General features: G+C 44.5%; 1 protein-coding gene across 1 annotated transcript in view; it reads right to left on the bottom strand.

Annotated features, from left to right (window-relative positions):
• C12H16orf86 (chromosome 12 C16orf86 homolog) overlaps positions 1-24,808 on the bottom strand; it is a 184,119-nt gene that overhangs the window by 122,377 nt on the left and 36,934 nt on the right. Inside the window, exon 2 of the mRNA XM_085637048.1 lies at positions 24,050-24,207. Coding sequence (XP_085493174.1) covers positions 24,050-24,207 — 158 coding nt within the window. The remainder of the gene's footprint in view (positions 1-24,049; positions 24,208-24,808) is intronic.

Genomic DNA, 24,808 nt, shown 5'->3' with positions numbered 1-24,808 from the left:
TTTGTTCAAGTGGGTCTGTTGCTTATCTCTTGAATAAAATAATAATACTGTTAGGCCCCATTCAGATGGCCACAGGGCAAGTAGGAGCTTCTGGGCCACAACTATTGTGGTTGAGGTCTTTTACCTCCTGCATTATTGGGTCCATCCTCTGCAAATTTGGCCAAGTACACCCTCTCTGCACTTGGATCTCAAGGCAGCAAGCAGTCAAAAGCTTATCAGGGAGGTAGTGTGTATGGGGGGGGGGGGGGGGGGGACCTGTGAAGCTCAAAACTAAACAATGAACCAGCAGACACAATAATGTAATCTCCACCTCAGGGCTTAGTTGTATGGCATTACCACACAGCCATTTATAACACATGACTTCACCATGCATCCATTACAATGCAATGCCTTTGCCACGCATAAACATTACCACATATGGCTTTACAAAGCAAGGTAAGTATATATGAGGTTAGTGAAACCCATATAGATTTTTCTTATTACTTAACCCCCTCCATTTTATTTTTGAGGGGGACCACCCAAACCTCCACTTTTTTGTAACCTTATCCCAATTCCCTTACCCATTTCTAAACCCTAAGAACACCTTTACCACCCTATTCCCTTACCCACCCCATAACCCTAAAATCATCCTTAAAACCAATTCAATTACCCACCCCTAAACCCTATAAACACCCTTACTACCACCCTATACCCATACCCACCTCTTAACCCTAAAAACCTTGCTATCATATTGCCTTACCCACCCCTAAACCCTAAAATTACCTTTCACACGCAATTCCCCCTAAACCTTAAAAACACCCTTACCGTACTATTGCCTTAGCGACCATTTAACCCGAAACATCCATACCACCAATTCCCTTAGCCACCCTTTAGCCCTAAAAACACCCATACCACCCAATTCCCTTACCCATTCCTAAACCATACAAACATTTATTTATTTATAAAGTTTTATATAGCGCGAACATGACCACCGAGGGTATCAGAGCGCTTTACAGATTATGCAGCAAGGAGGGTATAGGTAAACATACTGAGTCAATAAAGCGAAAAGTACAACATTTTTAGAAAAATGTCCAGAAATCACGCCAGCAAGGCCTTTGGGCTACAAACAGCAGCTATGGACCCCAGGTCAAGGGGAGGTGGATTGAGGCAGATATTTCTTCATCAAGAGTCTTTTAACTTCTATTTTGAAGCGGACAGTGGAAGTGATCACCCTGACTTCGCGGGGGGGGGGGGGGGGGGGGAGTTCCATATCCTCGGCGCCATGCCTGAGAAGGTTTGACTGTAAGCCTTTTTTTCTTGAATTTTTGTGGTTTGAGTAAAAGGGTGCTGGCATTTCTGGAGGCTCTTGTACCACATGAGAGCTCCAGTTTCTGGGCGAGGTACAGCGGGGTCATTTAATGGATGGCTTTGTGTGCCATGCATGCAATTTTCAACTGTATCCGAGCTTCATATAGGAGCCACTTCAGGGCCAGCATGTCCGGAGAGATGTTGTATTTTTTAGTTCCACACAGCGTTGCTCTGCCATAGTACAGCTTTGCGATCACTAATGCTTGCACTGCAACCTTTAGGTCTTGGGCAGGGAGAAAGGGTTTGAGCTTCCTTAAGATGCTGAGTTGGAAATTCGCTCCTTTGGTGAGGGAGCTGATGTGCTTTTGCATGTTCAGACTATTGTCTAATATAATACCAAGCGAGGATGCCGAGTCCACAATGTGAGGTCTACAACTGAGAGCAGTAAGCTGATTCAGCCATTGTTCCATGACCGGGGATTGCATGTCGGGTGAGATTGGGAGGAATTTTGTTTTTTGAGCATTTAGCTTCAGGTGGTTCAGTGTCAGCCAGCTTTGTGTTTCCAGCAGGACTGAATTGAGGGACTGAATGTCCTCAGGGGAGGCGATCTTCAAACAAAGTTGGGTGTCATCAGCATACATATGATAGTGAATGCTGGATGATTTCAGAATTTCTGTTAGAGGCTCCATGAACAAGTTAAAGAGTGTGGGAGAGAGTGCTGAACCTTGTGGAACCCCCAGCGTAACCGGTGCAGGATGGGACAAGGATTCGTTCACCTTGAAGGTTTGAGATCTATTCAGGAGGAACGAAGAGAACCAGTTAAGCACCGCCCCAGACAACCCCATCCTGTGTTCCTGGAGGTCAATTAGGTTATTGTGTTTGACAGTATCAAATGCTGACGAGAGGTCGAGAAGGATCAGTAGGCATGACTCATTGTGGTCTAGCATTCTTAGCGCATCTTCGACAATATGCGTTAGAGTCGACTCTGTGCTATGGCCCGGGCGGAAACCAGATTGGCATTGGTCCAGAAGTTGGAAATGGTCGATGTGGTTGCAGAGTTGGGCCAGCACACATTTCTCCAGGAGCTTTGCCAGGTTGAGGATGTTGGAGATTGGGCGAAAGTTATGCCGGTCCGTGGGATCAGCTGTTGGTTTCTTTAAGATCGGGGTAACTTGCCCCGATTTTAGGCAGTCCGGAATATCCCCTTGCTGAAGTGATGCATTGACGATCTTAGCCCACAATGTTAGTAAGGAGGATCTCACTTCCGGGAAGAAGTTCGATGGCAGAGGGTCAATGCAATGATTGGAAGGTTTCAGAGTCGACAGTGTTTTGCGTATAGTGCACTCATCCAGGGTTTGGAACAGACTCCAGGATGCATTGTTTTTAGGGGGGTTGGGATGCCCAGGGTCAGAGATAGCCACGCCTAGTGAACAGAAGGAGGTCCGTGGCCTGATCGACAGGTGGTCCTGGGCAGATCGTAATTCAGTTTCGATCTTACTGGACTTAGCAGTGAAGAAGTCTGCAAATTCTTCACAATTAAGCAGTGTCCCTTGACCAATGACTATTGGCTTGGGACTTGACGAGTTCGAACAGTTTTTTGGGACGGTTTTTTGCTTGGTCTAGTTGAGTTCTGAAAAAGGTGGCCTTCGAGCATCTGATGCGTTTATTATAAATGCTCCTCAAGGATCTCAGGTGGTAGAGATGCTCAAGGGAGGGATAGGACTGCCATTGCCTTTCAGCAAGCCTTAAGTTTCTTCTTTCGGAATTAAGACTATCTGTAAACCAAGGTTTGGAGTGTTTAGAGGACATTCTTTTAAGCTGTAGTGGTGCAACGAGTCTAGTACGTTCAGCATTGCGTGGTTATAGTGGGCCGTAAGGTCGTGAACATCAGACATGCTCGGAGGGGGGGCAGGATGTTCTCGCAGAGAGCAGTCAGATCTTGCAGGTTGATGTTCCGTAGGCATCTTTTCAGCTGTTTTGGGTTCTTAGGCTCGGCTTTACATGTTCTTACCGAATCAAGAATGCGGAAGGAAATGCAGTAATGGTCTGTCCAATCACATGGGAGGATCGAGTCCAGGAGGATGGAGTTGGGCTTACCAATAATAAGATCTAAGGTAGCTCCTTTGATGTGAGTGGGACTGTCACATATTTGGAATAGATTGAGGTCCAGAAGAAAGGATTTAAGGCTATTGACCACAACATAATTTACATAGTTCCAGGGGAGGTTGAAATCTCCCAGGAAGATCTCAGTGCCATGGAAGTCTGCATTGGCCGAGATGATGACCATGATCCGTTCTGAGAAGGGAAGGTTGTTGCGGGGGTGGGTGGTAAAACGTGCAGTTTGCAGGAGTGATTATTGCCACCAGACACTTCAATGCATAGGTATTCACAGGACCGCAGGGGGTCAGTCTGTAGTACTTTCATCCTTACCACCTTATACCCTTACCCACCCCTAAAAAACCCTTACCACCCCTAAACCCTAAAATAAATTACAATCTATCTATCTATCTATCTATCTATCTATCTATCTATCTATCTATCTATCTATCTATCTATCTCTCGGACTCCAGCTCCTGGCCTGTCGATCCTCAGGAGGACACACAGACCTCAACACGCTCCAGAATTACTTCAAAACAGCTCGAGTATTGTGCAAATGCAGTGAAGAGTTTATTTTTCCAAAATATCCACAAATTGATCAGGGATAGTGCCTGATAGATATATATATATATATATCTATCTATCTCCAGCTCCTCGTTATCAACCCACAATATCCAACCAGTTCACGGGCTCAAGAGGCTCAACTCGTCCGGTTTGAAAGCTTCTTTCCATTTTTACCATTTTTTTTCTCAAACAAAATGCATTGTGCAGAAAATTGATAGCCTACGCATTTAGGCTGGAACCTTCTACTGGGCCATAGAGTAGAGAAAACGTAGGGCCAGATGTACGACCCGCCAATTAGCGAGTCGCGAGTCTGTGACTGCTTTTTTAAATAAAGCACTTTTCTTTTTTTAAATGCAGCCCGTTTTCCTTAAAGGAAAACGGGCTGCGACCACTGCCTCCTCTTAAAAAATATCTTCCCACATACTCACAAAGGGCAAGTGGTTTACCACCTACTTGAAGTAGGTGGTAAACTGCGAGTGTTTTGCGGCCGCAAAACATTAGTACATAGCATGTGGACTCGCTATTAGGAAAGGACACCCCTTCCTTATAGCGAGAGTCGCAAATGCTATTTTGTGAGTCAGTGACTCGCAAAATAGCATTTGTACCTGCTATTACCCTTTTTTGCGGCAGCAAACGGGAGGATCTCCCATTTGCGGACGCAAAAAAGGGTTGTACATCTGGCCCAAAGTGTCTATTTAAAGGGACCAGCTATCAGAACCACCACCCATTTAAAAACAACTCTAGACCGCTAACAACAAATCCTTTTGACACAATTTGTAACCATCCTGAAACTTCGTTTCTTCCAATGTCTGGAAGATCCAAAGGCAGATAAACATTTCATGTATCACTATTTGGCTCAAAACACAATTTCTTTCTGATAACAATTCACTTGGTAAAGTACCCAATATTACATTCATATTTCATGTAGACCATAATGTGATATAAACAATTAATTCCTTTATCTATATGCTTTCAAGCATTGAGATTATTTTGTCGTATCTCATATAGATCAACATTAGTCACTATTTGAGAAACGTTTGAAAAACATTTTGCATTGACAATCTGTATATTCATTTTGGTAATGTTTTATATGTGCAGTATAGATACAGTAAGATATGTTAGCCCATTTTCTGTCATTCATAATTTCAGCCTTCTGCAGAAATCTTTTAGACTTGTAAGATCCAAAATATCATTAACTATTGGGACATCATGATCTAAGATTTCAAAGTGCATTTGTGTCAGAACCCCTGCGGATCTCAATCCAAAAGCCATTCTTCACTTTTTGCAGAAGATCCCTTCAAAGCTTTCAGAATACAAAGTATCATTGCTTATAACCCCCTTTCCCCAAATGAAAAACTCAGTTCTACTATATATAGAGTTGTACCTGAGTGTAGTTGATAAAAATACACCTAATTCCATAAAGTACAATTACCTTCTAGGGATATTTAATTATTCCTGAGTATTACTGAAAAAAGTGCATATTTAACATAAAGTGCAATCACTCAAAATCCTTCTAGGGATATTGTTGGAAATCTTGCTCCTCATTTTACTCATTTCCAAAGATTGAAGGGCTAAATATTATAATGTCCTTCAGGTATTTCAGCTCATTGAGGTAAATGACTGTTCTTAAGTGCAGTTCAATAAAATACAGATTTTAACTATCCAGTTTTGCTCGAACTAATCACCCTAGTTTGTTTCCAAAGAATAAGAAGACAAATGTTATGATATTACTCAAGTATTTTATCTTACTGTGGTGAATAGCTGTTCCAAAGTGCAGTTTAATTAAGTGCTCGTTATCAACATTTAAGTTTTACTCATGCTAATTTCCTAGAATCTAAAGTGTCATAAGTTATCATCTCCTTCTGATGGTTCATATTTCCTGGGTAAATTAGTTGTTGTAAAATGCAGTACCAAGAGTGCATGTTTTCACAATCTGGTTTTACGTTACTTTACTTCGAAGAACCCTGAAGAATATAAAGTGCTGTGTGCTATGATGTACTCACTTCATCTATTATACCAAGCCTGAATGTTTGTACCAATTTACAGGCACTAGTTATTCCAAAGTTCAGTAAAGAAAAAAAAAAATTCAAAAGTGACTGTGCATGATTAAAAATAAATCCAATCTGTACCTTTAAGATAATTGATAAACCCCTGAGATCTAAGGTTGATTCTCATAATTCTTAATAACCAACCTATCTTGGCATATTGCAAAGATAAGGGAAAGAGGCGACACGGAGAAAATTAGAAAACTACTTATCCTCTAACATCTTCAAGAAAAATGTAATTAATTTTCTCTAAAACTCATGGTAAAGGAAATTCAGTAAAATCTTACAAATACCCATAAGGTTCAGCATCGGTATTGTAGCTCCAGGGAATTTCAGTTCCCATTACGATAATCCACTTGGATTCAGATTTCCTTAAAATTAATTCACCACCTTATTACCTTACCCACCCCTACATTCTAAAAACACGCTTACTAACCTATACCCACCCATACAAAACAAGCATTTGCAATGCAATTGGCCTCGCCTTTGAGACCTTAAAAGTATTTAGCAATGCAGCACATTATTGCACATTACTGCAACATAGTTTAATCACAGAAGCTTCTCGTTATGACAAATTTTTCTGGGAATCACCCGCCCTTTCACTTCTGTTCTTAGATTAAAGATGGTATCACTATACAGTCAGCAATATGTTTGTCTTTAGAATTAATCATGGAACAGGATCCTAGTAGCAGGTGGATTAGACACAGCAGCCAAGAATCTAAAAATCAGGGATTGTGTAAATAGCAAGTCTAACTGGATTGAAGAAATGGCACATTACTGGGTGAATTACGTGCTAACATCTGGCTCTCCTCTATGACATGCCGGGCAGGCCATTATGACTGGGCAAAAACAAGTTCCCCACTGAACATACAGTAAACTTATCTGTAACTTTCTTTTGAACTGCACAACCTGGCCAATCTTACGAGTGGCGCTGTAATAAAAATAGTGAAGAGCGATAGTAGTTACCTTTTCTGTTAGTTATTCCTCGCCTGCAGTTGAGCGGCCTGTGTGCATTTAACCAAAAAATGCAAAATGCGCAAAAACCTTGCGTTGACCCATGTTGCTAAACCCTTGTTAAAGCACAAAGCTTAAAACATTTGACTAAAGTAGAATGCTCCCTCAAGCGCCATTGGAAGGTAAAGCCTCATTTACAGCCGTTTGCTAAATATGGGGAAGCCAATAGTACCTTTTGTTTGAAGGTCACAAGAGCACCCACTCCCACGCGAGAACCTCTCGTTGAATCAGCACAGCCATAGGAATTTTGTGATTGGTAGTTAATAGGCTTCTTTGTAAGAAGACTTGATTTGCAGCTTCGAACTGGGTAATAAGCTTCATGGAGGATGCAAAGTATCTTTATCTAGAAATGCCCCTCCTGGCATGCAACATACTACTACTTTTAAAGCACTAAAAACACCGGATGGAAACGAACCAGCTCTAACTAGCCTGGGCTTAAGAGGAGCAATTGGGCCCATAGCTCAGCACGATATTAGTCAGCCAGGGTTAAAAATATCCTATCATCCAGAAAAGGGCAGATGTTGTAAACTTAATGCACATCAAATTAGCAGGAAGATAACTGTAGCTGGCTATCTGCAGCCTTAACAAAGAATAATACAAGCTGAAATAGGGAGGAAAACGCATTGCCCCATTAAACCTTAGTGTTTGCTCATGAAAAGTGAAGGGGTATGTCCTGGGTAGCGTATGATGCAGACATCCAAAAATGTTGGCAGAAGTTTGACATCCTGTCCCTCCAAGAAACGACTTTCCCCAATAGTTTATATAGAGTACCAACTGCCTGCCAGACGTGCATTTAATAAGGGCGTCCAATATGTAGTCTTTCAAAATACATTGCCTGAAAAATCTCCACGGAAGAAGTTAGGTTGGAATTAAAAAGCACCATGGTGATTAGGACTAATCCCCTGGTATCATCAGGACCAGATCATTTGCTTTAACCATTAAACATCTAGATAAATCCTCACGCCACTCTAAAAAAAATCATCAATCAAAAAAATTAGAGGGAACCATAAGGGATCTGACAATAACATACCGTACTGCCCAATGGTTAATTACCTTTTTGAATATCCCCATACCTCTCACTGCCCGTTTCTTTCGTAAACTTCGTTCCTTGATCATTTCTTTGGTCTGGGCTGGCAAACAGCCCAGGATTGCATATGACATCCTCACTCTCCCTATGTCGGTAGGCGGTATGGGAGCTCCTGATTTTAAGCTTTATACCTTAAGTGCCCAGGCCAGCTTTTTACATTTCTGGATTCACCCCTCTCCTTATCAGCCGCATGTTGCGGTTGAAGCCGACCTCGCAACTCCCTCGCCGTTGACCACCACCCTGTTTGCCCTGGCGAGTCGCCCACGTGCTGAGGTGGACACGGTCGAGACCCCGCGCTGGGCCTGGTCGGCACTGCGCCGTCTCTCCAATGCTCCGACGTTTTCAGCTAATACCATGCCGATTGAACGTCATCCTGCTTTCCCTCCTCTCCAACCAACGGGCATGTCTAAACATGCAACCCGCTTGGGTTGACGACCTTGTCGGATCTTTACCCAGGAAACACGTTTTATTCTCTTCCTGCTTCTTCTGGTCCGATGGACACATTACTTTTTTACCAGCTGCGATCTATCTGTAAGGAGCTGCATCCAACGTTCCCCCAACCTCCACCTTCGATGCCTGCGCTTGACTTTATATATACATCCCCCACTCCCCGCAAGTGGTTTACTAAAATATACGCCCTTACTCTGTCGACCACCTCCATCTCCACTGATCGTGCACGCGCGGCGTGGGCTGAAGATCTAGGCGTGGACAATGCTCAAGCTGATTGGCTTTATTGCCGCAACTAGACGAAGAAACTATCTCCCAACTATTGGCTTCATCTCATACATTTCAAATATCTGCACAGGCTATACCGCACCCCTGTTCAGCTACATAAACTGGGACTCATACCTAGTTGCATGCGTTGCGCTGCCCCTGCCGCGGATTTTACTCATCTCGCGTGGTTGTGCCATAAGGTGTCGAATTCTGGCTGGCGGTTTGTATCGCCATCTCTGAGATTACCTCCGCACAGGTTCAGCCCGACCCGCCATTGTGCCTGCTGGGCTTTGTCATATTTTGCCCAGACTCTTCTCGCTGCCTGATCGCCATGCTGCTCGTCCTTGCTCGGCATAGGGTGGCCATGTGTTGGGGTCGCAGACCGGCTCCCAAGTTCGCTCACTGGCTTGAAGATGCTTCGAGATGCCAGACTTTGCAATCTGAATTCTGGGACCTTCTGCCTGCGAGATCCCGCCCACCTGTCATATGGGGTCCCCTAGTGACATACCTCCATTCCCGAACACATCTGAGCCGTGCTGCCTCTCTCGCGCTCCCCGCCGGCACTTCGCTCGCGTTGGCCGCCGGCGCTGGTCAGTAGCTGCCTCCCTCCCTGTCCCCGTCTCCCCCTCTGGCCATGCCTGCTTCTATCCCTTCAGTGCTATTATCGCCTCCTTTAGCTCTGTGTTGTTTATGGTGCCATAGTCGTGTTGAACTGAATAATGCTTTTATCTGTTTGCATTTTCATTATGTCTAAGATATTCCGCAAATAGCCTACTGGAGTATGATGCTCTGATCTGATGCAAAAGTGTAATTTGATTATGCTGAATTTGTCAATAAATGTTTTGAAAACTTAAAAAAAAAATCACTAGTGAATCAGCATAAATGACACTGTTATATTTTTCGTAGAAGGTTCATAATTCAAAGCAATACCCCCGAAAAAGAATTTCCATACGTGCTGTGGCTTTAGGAATGTAGAGACTTAAAGTTTAGTACAAGGGGAGAGGTTGACAAAAAAGGTTAAATCCTGCAGGTTTTGTCAGCAAGTGACAGGGAAAGATAACATTACCCAACCAGTTTGTAACATATAGATGTTTCAGTCCACACTACTATGTTTGGTATCGTATGGAACTGAAATACAGTAGCTCAAATATGTGACTAGAGTATTTTGTCCCAAATATCGTTCACAAAAATTCCCCACCATTGCAATTAATAATAGGATTGACGGCATTCTGACACACTGGGCACTTGGTAACGAGTGGCTTTTGTTACCTGAAACCGGTCCAGTGTCTGCTGCTTCGCTCCACCCGGAGCTACAAATAGAAGAAACAAACAAAAGACTACAGAAGGAAGAGCCCCACGTCTGCGCCCTGAACAAAAGTAATGGAGAAATGAATCTCCCAGCGCGAACGTGATCAGAAGGTATCAGATTGCCTTGACTCGCTCCTGGTGCCTGCCCCAGTTCCAAAGTAGGCAGCTTTGCCAGTTGGACATCTGCAAACAATTACGTACTGATCCAGCCAGCGTCCCCTGATGGACAACCATAATCTTTGACGACACCCCTGAACTACTTGTTGACAAAATAATCCTTTCATGGTTATGGATTTCAATGTAACAAAACTGGCTTATAGTGTACCATATGGTCTAAAACACCTGAAAACAAGAAGTTGTAAAATGAAAGCCTGGGACTGCAAAACTGTTATTAACTGGTCTGCAGATACTGCATGGCTGGAGCACGGCACTTCAAAGCCCGACATTCAAAGAATTACCTCTACTAATGCACCGTGCATGGATGTTGTGAAGGGCTGGCAGGGAGGGGCTCTGGAAGAGAGCTCTGAGGCTGTGCATTTAAAGTGATAGCGCTTGTACACTTCCCTTGCACTTACAGGGGAGCTCAGGGAAAGCGAGAGGGAGGAAGGGGTTAAGGGTGGGTGCATGGTGGGAGGGTGACTCGGGGAGGGAAACAAAGATAAACCCCTTTAAGGGGCTTGTCTTGAAGCGAGGAGGTGGCTTAAAATATAAAGCTGCCCACTTTGGAGCTGGAGAGCAGGATTTGAGCCTCCGCGTGGGCTATATCACCTAATTATCAATAAATAAACAGCGATCTCAGAGGGGGGTGGGGAGAGATTAAAAAAACAACACATTTGGAGGGGCGAGACAGATAAAATAAATAAAAAAACACAGTCAAATGTGGCATCTGAAACCAACTGAAACAAATTGCGCAGAGAATTGAAGGGAAGAGGTGGCTCAACATATAACGCTGCCGACGTTGGAGCTGGAGAACAGGGTTCGAGCCTCGGCGTGGGCTGTATTAATCATAAATAAATAAACGGAGATCTCAGATGGGGGTTGGGAGAGACAAATAAAACAAGCATTGGCAATGCAATGGGGGCGAGGCACAGGAAGAAAGTAGTCTGTGCAGTAAAGGGGCCAGTAGCCGTGGAAGGACACAAATAAAAACATGTCCATCATAGGGAGGGACTAACAAACCTACAACCGATCGGAAGGCAGCATTTAAGACACAAGCCAATGAAAATGATGGGCGGAGAGTGGGCGGAGCTTCCACAAAGCTTCCACGCTATAGTGTATACTGCATGTCTCAACGAGACAGCGCAAGCGCTGCCTAGGCGAGACCTCAAAAAAACAACCGTACCCTCCTTATTCGCTTACCCACCCCTAAACCCTAAAATTACCCTTACCCTAATTCCCAATATATGTGTGTGTGTGTATGTGTTCACTTAAAAAAATCTAAGGTTACAGGGACGTTATAGTTAGGAAATAGAATTTAAAAAACTTTAGAAATTTACTGAAAAAACCAAAGGTTAGAGGGACGTTCTACTTAGGCTCAGATGTCACTCGTGCAAAACCAGTGAAATTCAGCAGTTAGTTACCTGAGCTAACTATAACTTACGCCTCAGCAATGCACTGCTTATGACCTCATGATTACATCACTCATGACTTAGTCAGTGACATCACTGATGACATCTCAAATGACATCACTGATGACACTGATTTCTTTTAATAACTTTTCTGGACCAACAGCTACCTTTCTGCCATATTTGGTGTAATTCCGCTTAGCGGTTCACGCTGTAGTCGTGTCTAAAATTCCTATGGGAATTAAGATGGGAAATGCAATTTTTTTACCCCCCTTTTTCTCGGACCCCACTTGATGGATCACCCCGAAACTTTCCATGCACAACAAGAATCAATGGAGCACTTTTTTTTGGGGTGGGGGGGCAACATTTCTCGAAGATTCATCAAAGGGCGCCAAAGATATGGGCAAGTGAAAAAATGCTTTTTCTATGGAAACATGGTCCTAACTATAACTACCTACTGGCGACCACCAGTAAGAGATATATTATCACTAAAAAAACAAGGTTACAGGGACATTATAGGTAGGCCCAGATTTCTCTTGTACAAAACAATAGAAATTCAGAGGTTATAGTTACGTGAGCTAACTATACCTTAATACCCCGCAATGCACTGCTTAGGACCTCACATATTACATCACTCATGACATGCTCAGTGATATCACTGATGACATCATCCAGTGTGCAGGTGGAACCTCCTTGCAACCTCCTTCTCCTGTTAGCATGGGGGGGATTTCGTTCCCATAGCACATTTCCCCCTTCCTGTAAGGTCAGGCCTGTATATTTTACATGGGAGTGGGGAGCAAGATGAAAGCGGGAACACCTCTTTGGCCAGTGGTTGGTGGATAGGACTTAGCCTGGGAATCAAGGAGTTTTATGAACAAAGACATAGGACTCATTCTGGTTGTAGAATGACCTTCAAAACATCTGCTGATCAGGCTCACAGGCTGCCAACTAGAGTGGCAGGCAGTCTCCAAAACACAAAGCCCAATCCTTTTTCCAATATGTATCAGATTGTATACTGCATTATAAAAGCACTTTGTAACCATTCACTTCCCAGTCATCCCAGGAGGTGCCATAGAGGATTCTTATATCAAGCAGGTAATTTTTGAATGAAGTTGGCCACAAAGATTTGTGAAAGCGTCTCATTGCCATCACCCCCTTTTTGTTTTTTCCCCTGGTTGCTGTCCATCTGTTTTTGGCATCTAATTCTTTTTCATACTGTTGCTTGCTATGAGTTCAGATAAGAGGCAAGGTAGTGATTGGGGAAGGTTGCCCTTCTGAATTAAGATAGTTGAAAAGGAGGGCTTACCAAAGGCTAAAATATCCCCAATGATATACGAATGTGTAACTAAAGAAATACTGGTTCGATTATCTGAGATCTTTTGTCTTGTTCTAGTTGCATGAAAGAGCTATTGGTGATATCATTTGTGAGGACATCTGTGGCATCATGTTTGAAATTATGAGAACTGAATTGGGTGAGATATGATTACAATGCTTAGCATAACTGGCAAATTTCAATAGTTTTTAGACTTTGCTCCATAACCATGACTTCCTGACTCCTTAATTCAATGTATTAGCACATATGACCAGCCTGCAGTGAAACCTCGACTAATCGGAATCAGTGAGAGGTATTCCCTGGGACAAATATCTGTAGACAAGCACCATCAGAAAACCTCTTGGCAAACATCTGAGGATGACACTGTCTAGTAGTGCAATGAACATTAATGACAAAACAACTGTAGTTCTGCCCAAAGTGAAGACTGCATCTATTCTACGTAACTTAATAATTCTTACTGCTGATGCTTTTTATTTGACAAGTTTTCTATAGCGCGGACTAGACCCTGGAAGGGTATCGGAGTGCTTTACAAAGGTTACAACACATAGAAGTTTAATACAATAGGTACAAAATGAGAATAGAGTGTAGGGAGGGCAAATTTGATGTCAAACATTCGTAGTGGGTCCAGGGGTACTCAGGAGCGTAATGGTCCTGAAGATCAAGTGTAAGTTCTGTTTGGAGAGCAAGTTAAGTGAGGGGTTAGGTAGTAATTTGTTCATTAAAAGCAGTTTGACTTCATTTTTGAAGGAAGTGCTAGAAGGGTTAATTCTAATTTACGGGGCAGGGCATTCCAGATTCTAGGTGCTAGACTGGAGCACCTAGAATCTGTATGTATTTTCCCGGAATTTTTGTGGTCTCAGTAGCCAGGTGCTGGTGCTTCTCGATGCTCTGCCACCACCTGATAGTTCCAGTTTATCTGCTAGATAATTCGGTGTGCTGAAGTGCAGGGCTTTGTGTGTCATACAGGCGATTTTTAGCTGTGATATTGCCTTGAAAGGGAGCCAGTTCAGTGCCTTTAGATCAGGGGTGATATGGTTGTTCCTTTTGGAGCCGGTGACCAGTCTTGCGACTGCGTTGAGTGAGGCTTTTAGTAGAGCCAGACTGGATCTCGGCAGACCACATAAGGTTGTATTCCCATAATCTAGTCTGGGTATCACTAGGTATTGCACTGCTGATTTGAGGTCGTCGATGGGAATGAAGGGTTTTAGATTTCTGATATTGTTCATGTGATAGTTTGCTCCTCTGGTGGCTGCACTGATGTGTTCCTGCATGTTGAGATTTTTGTTGATTGTTATTCCTAGAGGTTTTGTGGAGTCTATGATGTGGGGTTTGCAGTTGAAGGCTGTTAAATGTTTCATCCAGTCTTCAATGTTAACGTGTCCTCGCGGAGGGGTAATTAGGAGGAATTCGGTTTTGAGCACGTTGAGTTTGAGGTGGTTTCTGGTTAGCCAGTTGTGTGTTTTTTGCAGAGTTGTATTGAGTGAGCGGATATCATCAGGTGATACTTTTAGGTAAAGTTGGGTGTCCTCCGCATATATGTGGTAGTGAACATTGGAGAGTTTCCGAATTTCGGTTACGGGCTCCATGAATAGGTTGAAGAGGGTAGGTGAGAAGGAGTAACCTTGAGTTACTCCTAAGGTGACCACCGTGGTGGTCGACATCGATTGGTTGAGCTTGATTTTTTGTGTTCGGCTGTCTAAGAAGGAGACAAACCATTTTAGGACATTCCCAGATATCCCCATTCTGTGTTCAAGTAAGTCTAGGAGACTATCTTGTTTGACCGTATCAAAGGCTGAGGATAGGTCTAGGAGGATTAGGAGGCAGGATTCATTTTGGTCTAGTATTCGGAGTGTGTCGTCCACAATGTGTGTCAAGGCAGTTTCCGTGCTATGGTCCTGCCGGAAGCCAGATTGGAACTGGTCAATGAGGTGAAATTGAGCTATGTGGCTACATAGTTGGGAATGGATGCGTTTCTCTAGTAGTTTTGCTAGGGTAGGAATAGTGGGAATTGGACGGTAGTTATCTGGGATTGTGTGGTCAGCGGTGTTTTTTTTTTTTTTAGAATGGTTGTTACCTGGTCTGTATTTAGGCAGCTCAGAAGGGTTCCTTGCAGTGGGGAGGAATTCACTATCTTTGTCCAGAGGGGGATTAGCGAGGTTTTGATCTCATTGAAGATATTGGCTGGAATGGTTAGATGGTTTAAGTGATGTTAAGATCTTGAGAATGTCATTTTTGTTAAGAGATTTGAAAGTGTTCCAGGTCGCTTTGTTTTTGAGGGAGAGTGCGTTTTGGTTAGGGGTGTGTACAGCTGTGGGTGAGTGGGGGGTAGGGGGAGGTATTTTTTGAGGTGATCTTTAGCTGTTCGGAGTTTATTCTCTATATTTTTAGATTTTTCAAGGAAGTGGAAGGCAAATATGTTGCAGTTTAGTTGGGAGTTTGTTCCTAATAACATGTGTATTTGTAAAGTTCACAATTACTCGTAGATGTCTTGGCACTGAATAACAGTTGTTTATTGTTACCCAACTCAATGATACTAATTTTATCGACCTCAGATGGATGAAAGGCTGATTGGACCCGCCGGGATTTGAACCTGTGACCATGAGGTCGAACACAGGACCCTGCAGTGGCTGCTTTAGACCACTGAGCCACCAGACCTGGCATGTGGAAGCGTTGGCTTGTTGAGCAGATTGTTGCTTGATAATTTCGAAGAGTTTCCTTGGTCAATTTCTAGCCTTGTTTAGCTGAGCTTTGAAGAAATTTGCTTCTGAGAGACTGATGTGTTTGTTGTAGGTGCTTCTTTGAGATCTCAGTTGCTTAAGGTGCTCTAGCGATGGTGAGGATCTCCATGTCCGTTCAGCTAGTCTCAGGTTGCGTCTTTTGTCATTTGGGCATCCATTGAACCATGGTTTGGAGTCTTTAGCGGAAGTTCTTTTTTAGCTGAAAGAGTTCAACTGCATCAAGAATGCTAGTCATCGAGTTGTTGTAGTGGTTAGTGAGGTCAAGCACCTGTGACATGTTTACTGGCGGCAGTAGTATGTTGTTGCTGAGGCAGGTTAGATCATGGAGGTTAATGTCACAGGTGTTACTTTTCTATTGTTTGGGTTTCTTAAGTTGGGGTTTGTATATAGGCCAGAGGTCTCACCAAAGATCTGCATAATGCGGAGAAGACACGGGCAGGTCCAGTCGAGATCGGTGAGGAAGAACAGTACATGGTCCGCATATAGTGCTATACGGTCGGAGAGGCCAGGCGCCCATTCAAAACCGCGCAATTATATGTACCCAGGCCGCCAGCGGCGCCAGAGCAAAAAGATAAGGGGAGAGCAGGCAGCCCTGGTGCGTTCCCTGACTAACAGCAAAGCAGTTGGAAATTGAGTCAGCCACACAGACTGAGGCAGTTATATCTGTGTATAGTAGGCGAATAAGGCCTAGCAGGCGGGGGCCGATGTTTAGGCAAGCCAGCAAGGCAAAGAGGTACGTACAGCTAAGAGAATCAAAGGCCTTATTCATGTCCCCCAGTAGGAGCGCAGCAGGAGTGCCAAGCCTATCGACTGCGATAGCATTGTTGGCACTTCGAATATTGTGCCGTGTGGCGCGATTAGGCATAAATCCTGTCTGATCTGGATAAATTAACTCTGTGATATACAGGACGAGATGGTTGGCTATTACCTTGGCCAAAAGCTTGGCTTCCTCGTTAAGTAAGGAGATCTGGCGATTGGACGAGAAGTGCTTCGGCGGTCGACCTGGCTTAAAAAATACAATGATCTCAGCATGTCGCCCGTCTGGCGGAAGGCTGCCATGGTCACAGGAAGCCGCCAGGGTGGCTAAATAGGGTTTTAAGACTAGCGGGTGGAATTTTTGAAAGAACTCGCAGGGATAGCCGTTTGGGCCTGGGGCCTTACCCACTCGCATATCCAGCAGTGCAGGCAGAAGTTAATCTACTGACAAGGGAGCGTCTAGCGCGTCTCTCGCCGTGTCTGACAGAGCGCGAGGAGGAAAGTCATCTATAAACTTCTGTATGAGGTCAGCAGACAATACCTCCCGGGGGGCATAGAGGTCTGTGGAGAATGAAGCAAAGCTATTGGAGATGGCGATCGGGTCTGTAAGTGTATTCCCATCAGGTCTACATATTCTCGGGAGACGCTGGGGCCGCAGTGTTTGCTGACACAGGCGGTGCAATAAAGCACTGGACTTGTCTTCCCACCGGGAGATCCAACTTCAAATGACAAGCAAATAAAGACGGGCCTCATTGAGAAACTCGCTAGCATACATCTGCAGCATTGTCAACAGTTGTCTATGTGCGGCCTCTCCCGCTGTGTCTCTGCTAACGCGCTCTAAATCAAGGAGTTGGGCCTCAATTCTGAGCAGCTTATCACGTCGCTGCCTGCGTAGGGCAGTACAGAAAGCAAAATCTGCTCCCTGAAGAGTAGGTTTCATAGCCTCCCACAAGGTGACCAGCGAGTCCACTGATCCCGTATTCAGTAATTGGTAGTCTGCTAAAGATGTACACATATGTGTCCTATATTGCTCGTCCCTAAGTAGCCATGGCGACAGCCTCCACCGAAACCGAGACATTCTGGGGTCCAGGGAAAGAAGGATAGACACCGGGGAATGGTCGGAAAGCCCCCTGGGAAGGATTGTAACCTCGGCCAGTCTATGAGCGTGTGTCGCCGTGAGGAAAATGTAATCTAGCGTGGAGAAGGAATCATGCGGCCTAGAGAAATAGGTGTAAGCATGCGTGTCAGGATGTAATGTCCTCCATGTGTCGACCCACCCCAAGCCCTGAACCAAGGGGAATAATTTGGAGTCCGGGGCCTCTGCAACACAGGCCATGGCACGCCATCTATCATGTAACGGGGACATAACATCGTTCCAGTCTCCTCCAATTACAATCAACACTGATGGAAGGTCCGACCAGAGCGTCGTCAGTTTTTCTACCAGGGACCACGAGAGAGGAGGAGGGGCATAGACACTGCCTAAGACGATGGGCTCTCCATAGAGCGTCCCATAAATCACAATAAATCTACCCTGCGGGTCTAGCCATGTGCGGCTATAAACAAATGGGACGCTGCGATGTATTTGAATCGCAACTCCCCGGGAGCCCCTAGTAAAGCCAGCATGGTAGGTGTGCACGAATCCGAAGCGTCCCAAGCTAGGCGTCTTAGTGCCCACTAAATGGGTCTCTTGCAGGAAAAGGACACTCACCTTGTAGCGCTTTGCCTGGCGCAGCACAGCCCCCCGTTTAATTTTGCCCAGCAGACCATTAACATTCCAGCTAAGGATTCGGAGCTCTCTACTCTGGACCCGGGCTCGATCCTGCGAAATAGACGATAGTGACATGTATTAAGGCATCTGAGATGATAGCTAACATTGGCAATCTCGAGGTAAATAGAAGGAAAGACTCTGTGGCAATAAAAAAGAACAGCAATCAAAACAAGATCACTAGTTATGGTTCTTTTAGATGTGCAGAAGTATGGGTCCAATATGAGTGTTTCTGGATGCGATTTGAGAAGACGATGTTTGAGTGTTTTGGCAGCCTTTTTAGTTAGATTAGGTGTGTATTTGATTATGAATGCGTTGTGGCTATCTGGTACTAAGGAGATGTCCAGTGAGGTAGGTGCTTTGGGGTCCAGTCCTGAAGTGAGCGAATAGTGATCCTCCGAGGGTTATGTCTGTCGTGTATTGGGAGGGCTATGATTGAGTCTAGTGATAGCTGGAGGACTGTTGTGTAGTTGGGTGTTTGGGGGAAGATGACATGAACAGAGCTTCTGTAAGGCAGGTGGGTGTTTGGGAGTCAGAGCAGGCAGCAGAGGTAGTACGTCCTAAGCTATAGTCTGTAATTCTGGTGTGAGTCCTCCGATGTTAGAAGGGCGGTGTAAGCTTGCGGGTGGTGTCAGCCATTGTCGTTCCCCGATGGTTGATAATTTAGAATAGGATGTGGTTGCTCTTTGTGGCGATCCTTTGTTCCTTCCTTGATAGTGTGAGGGTATTATTGTTGATTGAGGAGGTGGGCCTCCATGACAGCAGTATCTTTGCTAGATTGGGCCAGGTAAGTTAGATAGGGTTAATCTAAATGTTGTTGTTTTCAGTCTCCATTTTATGGTCAGGCAAAGTCAGAGACACTGCTAGGGCTAAGGCAGGTTTAAAGTAGTCGGGTAGTGTTGGGTGTAATATATGAAATAAATTGTCAATCAATTTTAAAAGCAATAGGAGGTGGTGGTAGGTTGTCTGTGCAGAGGTCACAGGTCAGGGTCATATTTGCAAGTATCAATGGCTGGCCGCCATTTTGTGTCCAAGCATATTCTTGTGCAAAGTGCAAATTCAGTGATAGTGTAGGCAGTTTTGGCAGGGTATATAGAAGTGAGAAAAGCGGTCAATCATTGCGGCGGTAGCACAAAAGGGCTTTAAGTGTGTAGAATGCATGTTGGGGTTAAAGATGCAGGGGTTGAGTGCCGGCTGCCATCTTAAGTCCAGGCATTAATTAATGAGCTTTGATAGAATTGGGAGGAATAAATAGTTAAGGCAGGATAGTTAGAGGTTAGAGTGCCCAATCCTTGCAGCGGCAATACGAGGGGCTGAGAATTTACATGTGCAGGATACCCGTTGTGGTTATAGATGCAGGGGTTGAGCGCCGGCTGCCATCTTTGGTCCAGGTGACGCTCGGAGAGGTACTGATTTAGTTAAGAACCAGGGCAAAATCAAGGCAGGGCAGGTATCGGCGCCGTCCAAGCACTTACCGCACACAAGATGGGCTTGTTGGCCTTCGGTGTGGCGATCGTTAATTGTCATCCTCTATCTTGCACCTAGACTCGAGACTGATTCTCATATGCGTGGGAACTTTTTGGGTAGCCAGGACGTCGACTACTTGGTGCCCGAAGTAAACAAAGTCTCCAAGGACCATCCTTTTGTGGATCCCACTCCAAGGAAGCTGTGTGAGTTGGAGGCTGGTCCTTCCAATGTTCGCAGCACCCGCATCACGGCATCAGGTCGAACCGTGCCTGAGGTCCGAGACAGTGACCGGAGCGGCACCAGGTAGGCTGTCCAATTGTTTTTCAAGTCGTCTAGTTTCAATCAACGTTTGTTGATGTCTGGTATGGGACGCATCGCAGGATTATGTTGCAGGGGTAAAAAGACGGGCTATTTACCGATAGGCGATTACAAACCCCCGGAGCTGCAGCTGTGAGCTCCTACTCTGCGGCCATCTTTTTTTACAAGAAGAAATTAGGAACACAAACTGTATGTTTCCAGCTTAAAGACTGAAAATGTTTATTGTGCTACCCTAATATGTTTGGAGCTAAACTGCCTGAACCTAACCCCTTACTCTAATAATAACATGACCGTAAACTGATTTCCTAGTATTGTTTTAAACTGACCACTATCCACTTAGGACCCGATTCCAAACTGAAATTACACAAATCGAATGCACAATGATTTTCCCTCCAGACATTAAACTGCAAAGTACGGAGAAAATGTGCATTTCCATGGGAACTGTGTGCAGAAAGAATTTTCCATTTTTCATGTGCAATTTGGAATACCACTGATTACGCACATCTCAGAGGAGGTGTGGCCTTACAGCTCCAACTGCCGACTTTGGCAATGGAGAACAAGTTACTTACCTTTGGTAATGCTCTTTCTGGTGGATACTCTATCTACTCTCCAGACTCTTCACCTTTAGAATAGCCCCAGGTGCCAGATTGGATCCAGAAGATTTTTCAGCATAGCTCCTGCGTTACAGTAGGTGCTGTTGTGTAGCCCCATGTTGACTCTGTTACGCCTCAGAAAACGGGTAAACAGGAAGGCAGTGAGGAATCTGGGGTTAGATAGAGTACTCTGATGGATACTTTTAACCACAGATTGCTCACCAATAGATACCAAAGCAGGACCTCCACAGATGGAGGCAGTGCTTAATTTTCAAAAGAATGAGTGCCAGTGCCGAAAGCTCTGCTTAGAAACCCGTGGCCAGTGAAATTAGATGTTGATGCGCTGAATACCAAGGCTGCATAGTCTTGAATTCACTTCAGTTCTCTTTAATCCACTGCCACACACCTCAAGCCCCTTTTCTCTTTCTTTCAGGTTCCTGCTTTCTCCTTTTAGGACACTTTCTTCGTCTTTCCCCTGTGTGCATTTGTTTCCTCTCTTGCTCTCTGTAAATGTCTTATGAAGAAAAATAAGTGCTGGTCCCCAAAAAGGGGTACCAGTGGGCCACACCGGCTACTACCGGCTCAAATTAAGCACTGGGTGGAGGGTCTGTGGAATGACTCAGACCAAAATGTCCTGCAGACTGTACTGCCAAAATTCTCTCACAGATGGACCTGGCTAACTAGGCAATAATGCTTGGTGAATCGGTGCACTGAGGCCCACATTTATGGCTGACAGATATCCAGGACAGGCACTCTGCATGCCAGCGCAGTGGTAGCAGCCTTAGGCCTGGTTAAATAGGTCCTTAGTTTTCCGACGGCTGATGCTTGACCAGTGTGTAGCAGTTTTTAATGTAGAGGACAACCAATCTGGAAAAAGTTATTTTTTTGCACTGCCTTGCCTTTCTTTGATCCAGAGAATTCCCACAAAGGGCTGATCATCCATCTGGTGGTCTTCAGTACGATATATGTAAAAGGTCAGCCCTCTTTTTGGGTATAAACGATTGCATCTCTCCTCCACTTTCAAGTGGTGAGATGGAGCAAAGAATGTCAGAACTGTGGTGGACTGCAGGCCACGAAAGGGAGTCATAACTTGTGGTAGGAAGGTCGCACTAGTCCTCAGCACCAGTTTGTCCTGAAAGAAGATGGTGTAGGTGGCTTGACTGAAATAGCCTGAGGCTCACTCATTAGACGAGCTGACATTATTTCAATGAGAAAGTCCATCTGTAGAGTCATGAGACGGAGAGGGCAGCCATGCATCTTCTCAAAAGGGATGCACATAAGAAAAGTAAAAACCAAATTAAGATCTCACTATGGCATCACAAAGGGTTTAGTAGGAATCATACAGACAAATCCTTTGAGAAATTAAAACACAACTGATGATTTAAACATGGACAGTTGGTCCGTTAAACACAAAAATGCCAACAAAAAACCCTTTACAGTGCCCTCTACAAGTCCTTGCTGGGCCGAAGACAAAACAAACAGTAATACAGCCAACAGTTTGACCAGCAGCAAGTCAATATTAAGGGTGCCACACCAAGCCACAAATTTGTCCCAATGTCCACAGTAAACAGACTTTGTGGAAGAATGTCTAGCCGAAAGGAAGACATCCACTACTTCAGGAGGAAAATCAAATGCGGTCCACTACTTTTGGCCAAGCTCCACGAATGAAGGTGTAGCCGGATCAGTGCCTGGTGCAAGACCCTGCCCTGCGACAGAGGTTTCTCCCACAGTGGCAGCCTGTTTGAAGAACAGATGCTCATGCCTGGAAGTTCTGTTTTCCAAACACTCCTGGTCCAATCTGGACACACAAATATGAATAGGGCCCTGGTCGTTCTTGATCTTTCTTAGAACTCAGAGCGGGAGAGACAGCAGCAAGAAGACAGGTGTTCAATTCTCCACTGTACTCTGAATGCATTTCTGAGGAAAAGCCTTCTAGAGAACTCCAGCATGCAAGAGCACGTTCTTGGCGGTGGCAAAGGGACTGGGCAGAGGTCTCTCCATTGCTAAAAGACATCCTATGCCACCTCTGGATCCAATACCCATTCATGATCTTCTAGGCATTGCTGGCTGAGTTAGTCTACCCTGGTGTTTAAAGTTTGCACCAGGTGGCGCACGATCAGGGAAATGCCCTGATAATTCTGCCAGTTCCAGAGGCACATACCCCAGGACCCCATCCTGCCAAGTTTACGACAATTCGACATGGCAGTGGTGCTGTCCGTAATAACCTGCCCTGGCTTTCCCATGATGGATGGCAGGAAGGCTTTCAACACCAAATGGATGACACAGAACTCAATAGGTTAATGTTGCAACAGGTCTCCACCAAAGACCACAGTCCTCTGATCTCAACCTCTTCCAGACAGCCTACCCAACGCCGCAGTAATGCATGTGTCCCCACCACCGGCTCTGGGTAGAGTAAGGAGAATGGTCTACTGCTGGTCCATTGCAATTAAGCAGCCCCAACTGCAGATCTTTTGTGGCCTCCTGTGAAACCTGGAATTTGAGAGGCCAATAGGCCAAGAAGCTTCAGAGTTACCCTCACTAAGACCCAGGACCTAAGGTGAAACATAGGATCATAGCGCGGAGGTGCTGGTCTCACTAATCTGAGGGAAGGCCAATAACCCAACGTATCCAGGATCGCTCCAATGGAAGGGAGCCTCTATGAATGAGTGAAGTGCAACTTCGGCACAGCCAGTCATTGAGTTAGGGGAAGACTGGTATCCCTTACCTCCGAAGGCATGCTGAGACCACCACCATCCCCCCCTCATAAATACCCGAGGGACATTGATGAGGCCGAAGAAGAGCCCAGCAAATTGAAAATGCTCCTGGGCAATCCTGAACTGCAAGCAGCTCCTGCAGGCAAGTAAATGGAAACCTGCATCTCACCATCCAGTCTACATAATGGTCACTGCCTAGGGCGTACATGGGGTAAGCTGGAAAATCTCCTAGACGCAGTCTTGTTCCTGGTGATATTCTACAGGTGAGGAATCGGTAGTTGGAAGAATCCATCCAAAGAATCAGGTTTGAATACCAGCCTCAGGTCAACATCCTACGATCCTGGAAAAATCCCTTTATCTACCTGTGCTTAAAAATGTGTAACATATTCTGTTGCTCCTGTAAAGCACTCTTATGCCCCAAGGCTACGCTTTTGCTATATAAAACTGCAAAAAAAATATTTTTTTTAAAGATACACAAATCGTACATACAGACACATATACTGATCTCCGCAGTATTGGCAATTCTGGGTTTGGGAATTCCACATTGGTATTCCCAGAAAGAGAGTCTTAGTCATTGGTTTAGTAGAAATGAGAGGAAGAACACTTTGAAACAGATTCTAGTTGGTGGCACAAATATGTATTGTATTCTTGCTTTGGGCCTGCAAATATAACATGCTAACATACTTAGCAACTTTTTTCTTGAACCCAAAGGTACACAGCAATCCATGCAGCATTGAGATGCTTCTGAAATTCCGTAGCTCAGGAAGGAACTCTCCGAGTAACTCAATCTCTTCTTCATATAACTTGACATTTACCAGAATGGCGTCACCACTTTCATCCCACTATGGAGTAAGAAAAGAAACAGATGGTCACAGTGGGAGGCGACTGAGGACAAGTAGAAGCATAAGCAATGAGGCCCTAGGAGCGGATTGGTCACAGCTCTTTCTAAAAAATACACCTATGTGTTACTAGTCTAAAGGTGTCAAGAGTCAATTGGTGATTAATCAAAAAGAATCTAAACACTAATGGAGGCATAGCATCCTTTTTAAACTGAGCCCTACTTTTCATTGTCACTGTCCTTACATAATGAAGATGATTAATATAGAGGGATTAGACAATTGTCATATATATGTTAGGAAACCTTTATTTATTCTTTCTCACTTTTTATACAAACCAAGCAAACTACACTAACCATCGAAATTCTAAAATTATTGTTATACCATAAATTTACAATTTAAGCACCAACCTCAAATGACTTTATCTTTATTTCTAAACAAACAAAGCTTAAACTACACAAACATTAGAAATACAAGATATACTTATACCTTTAATTTATAATTTAAGCACCACCTTCAAATTACTATAACTCGTGCACCTCCATACACAGTGTTGTCAACCCGCTAGCCACATTACATTAATTATAACTTGCCATTCTACCATGCA

Source organism: Triturus cristatus, chromosome 12 (assembly GCF_964204655.1).
Source record: "Triturus cristatus chromosome 12, aTriCri1.1, whole genome shotgun sequence".
Classification (NCBI taxonomy): Eukaryota; Metazoa; Chordata; class Amphibia; order Caudata; family Salamandridae; genus Triturus; species Triturus cristatus.
This window is presented reverse-complemented; position numbering and strand designations above follow the sequence as displayed.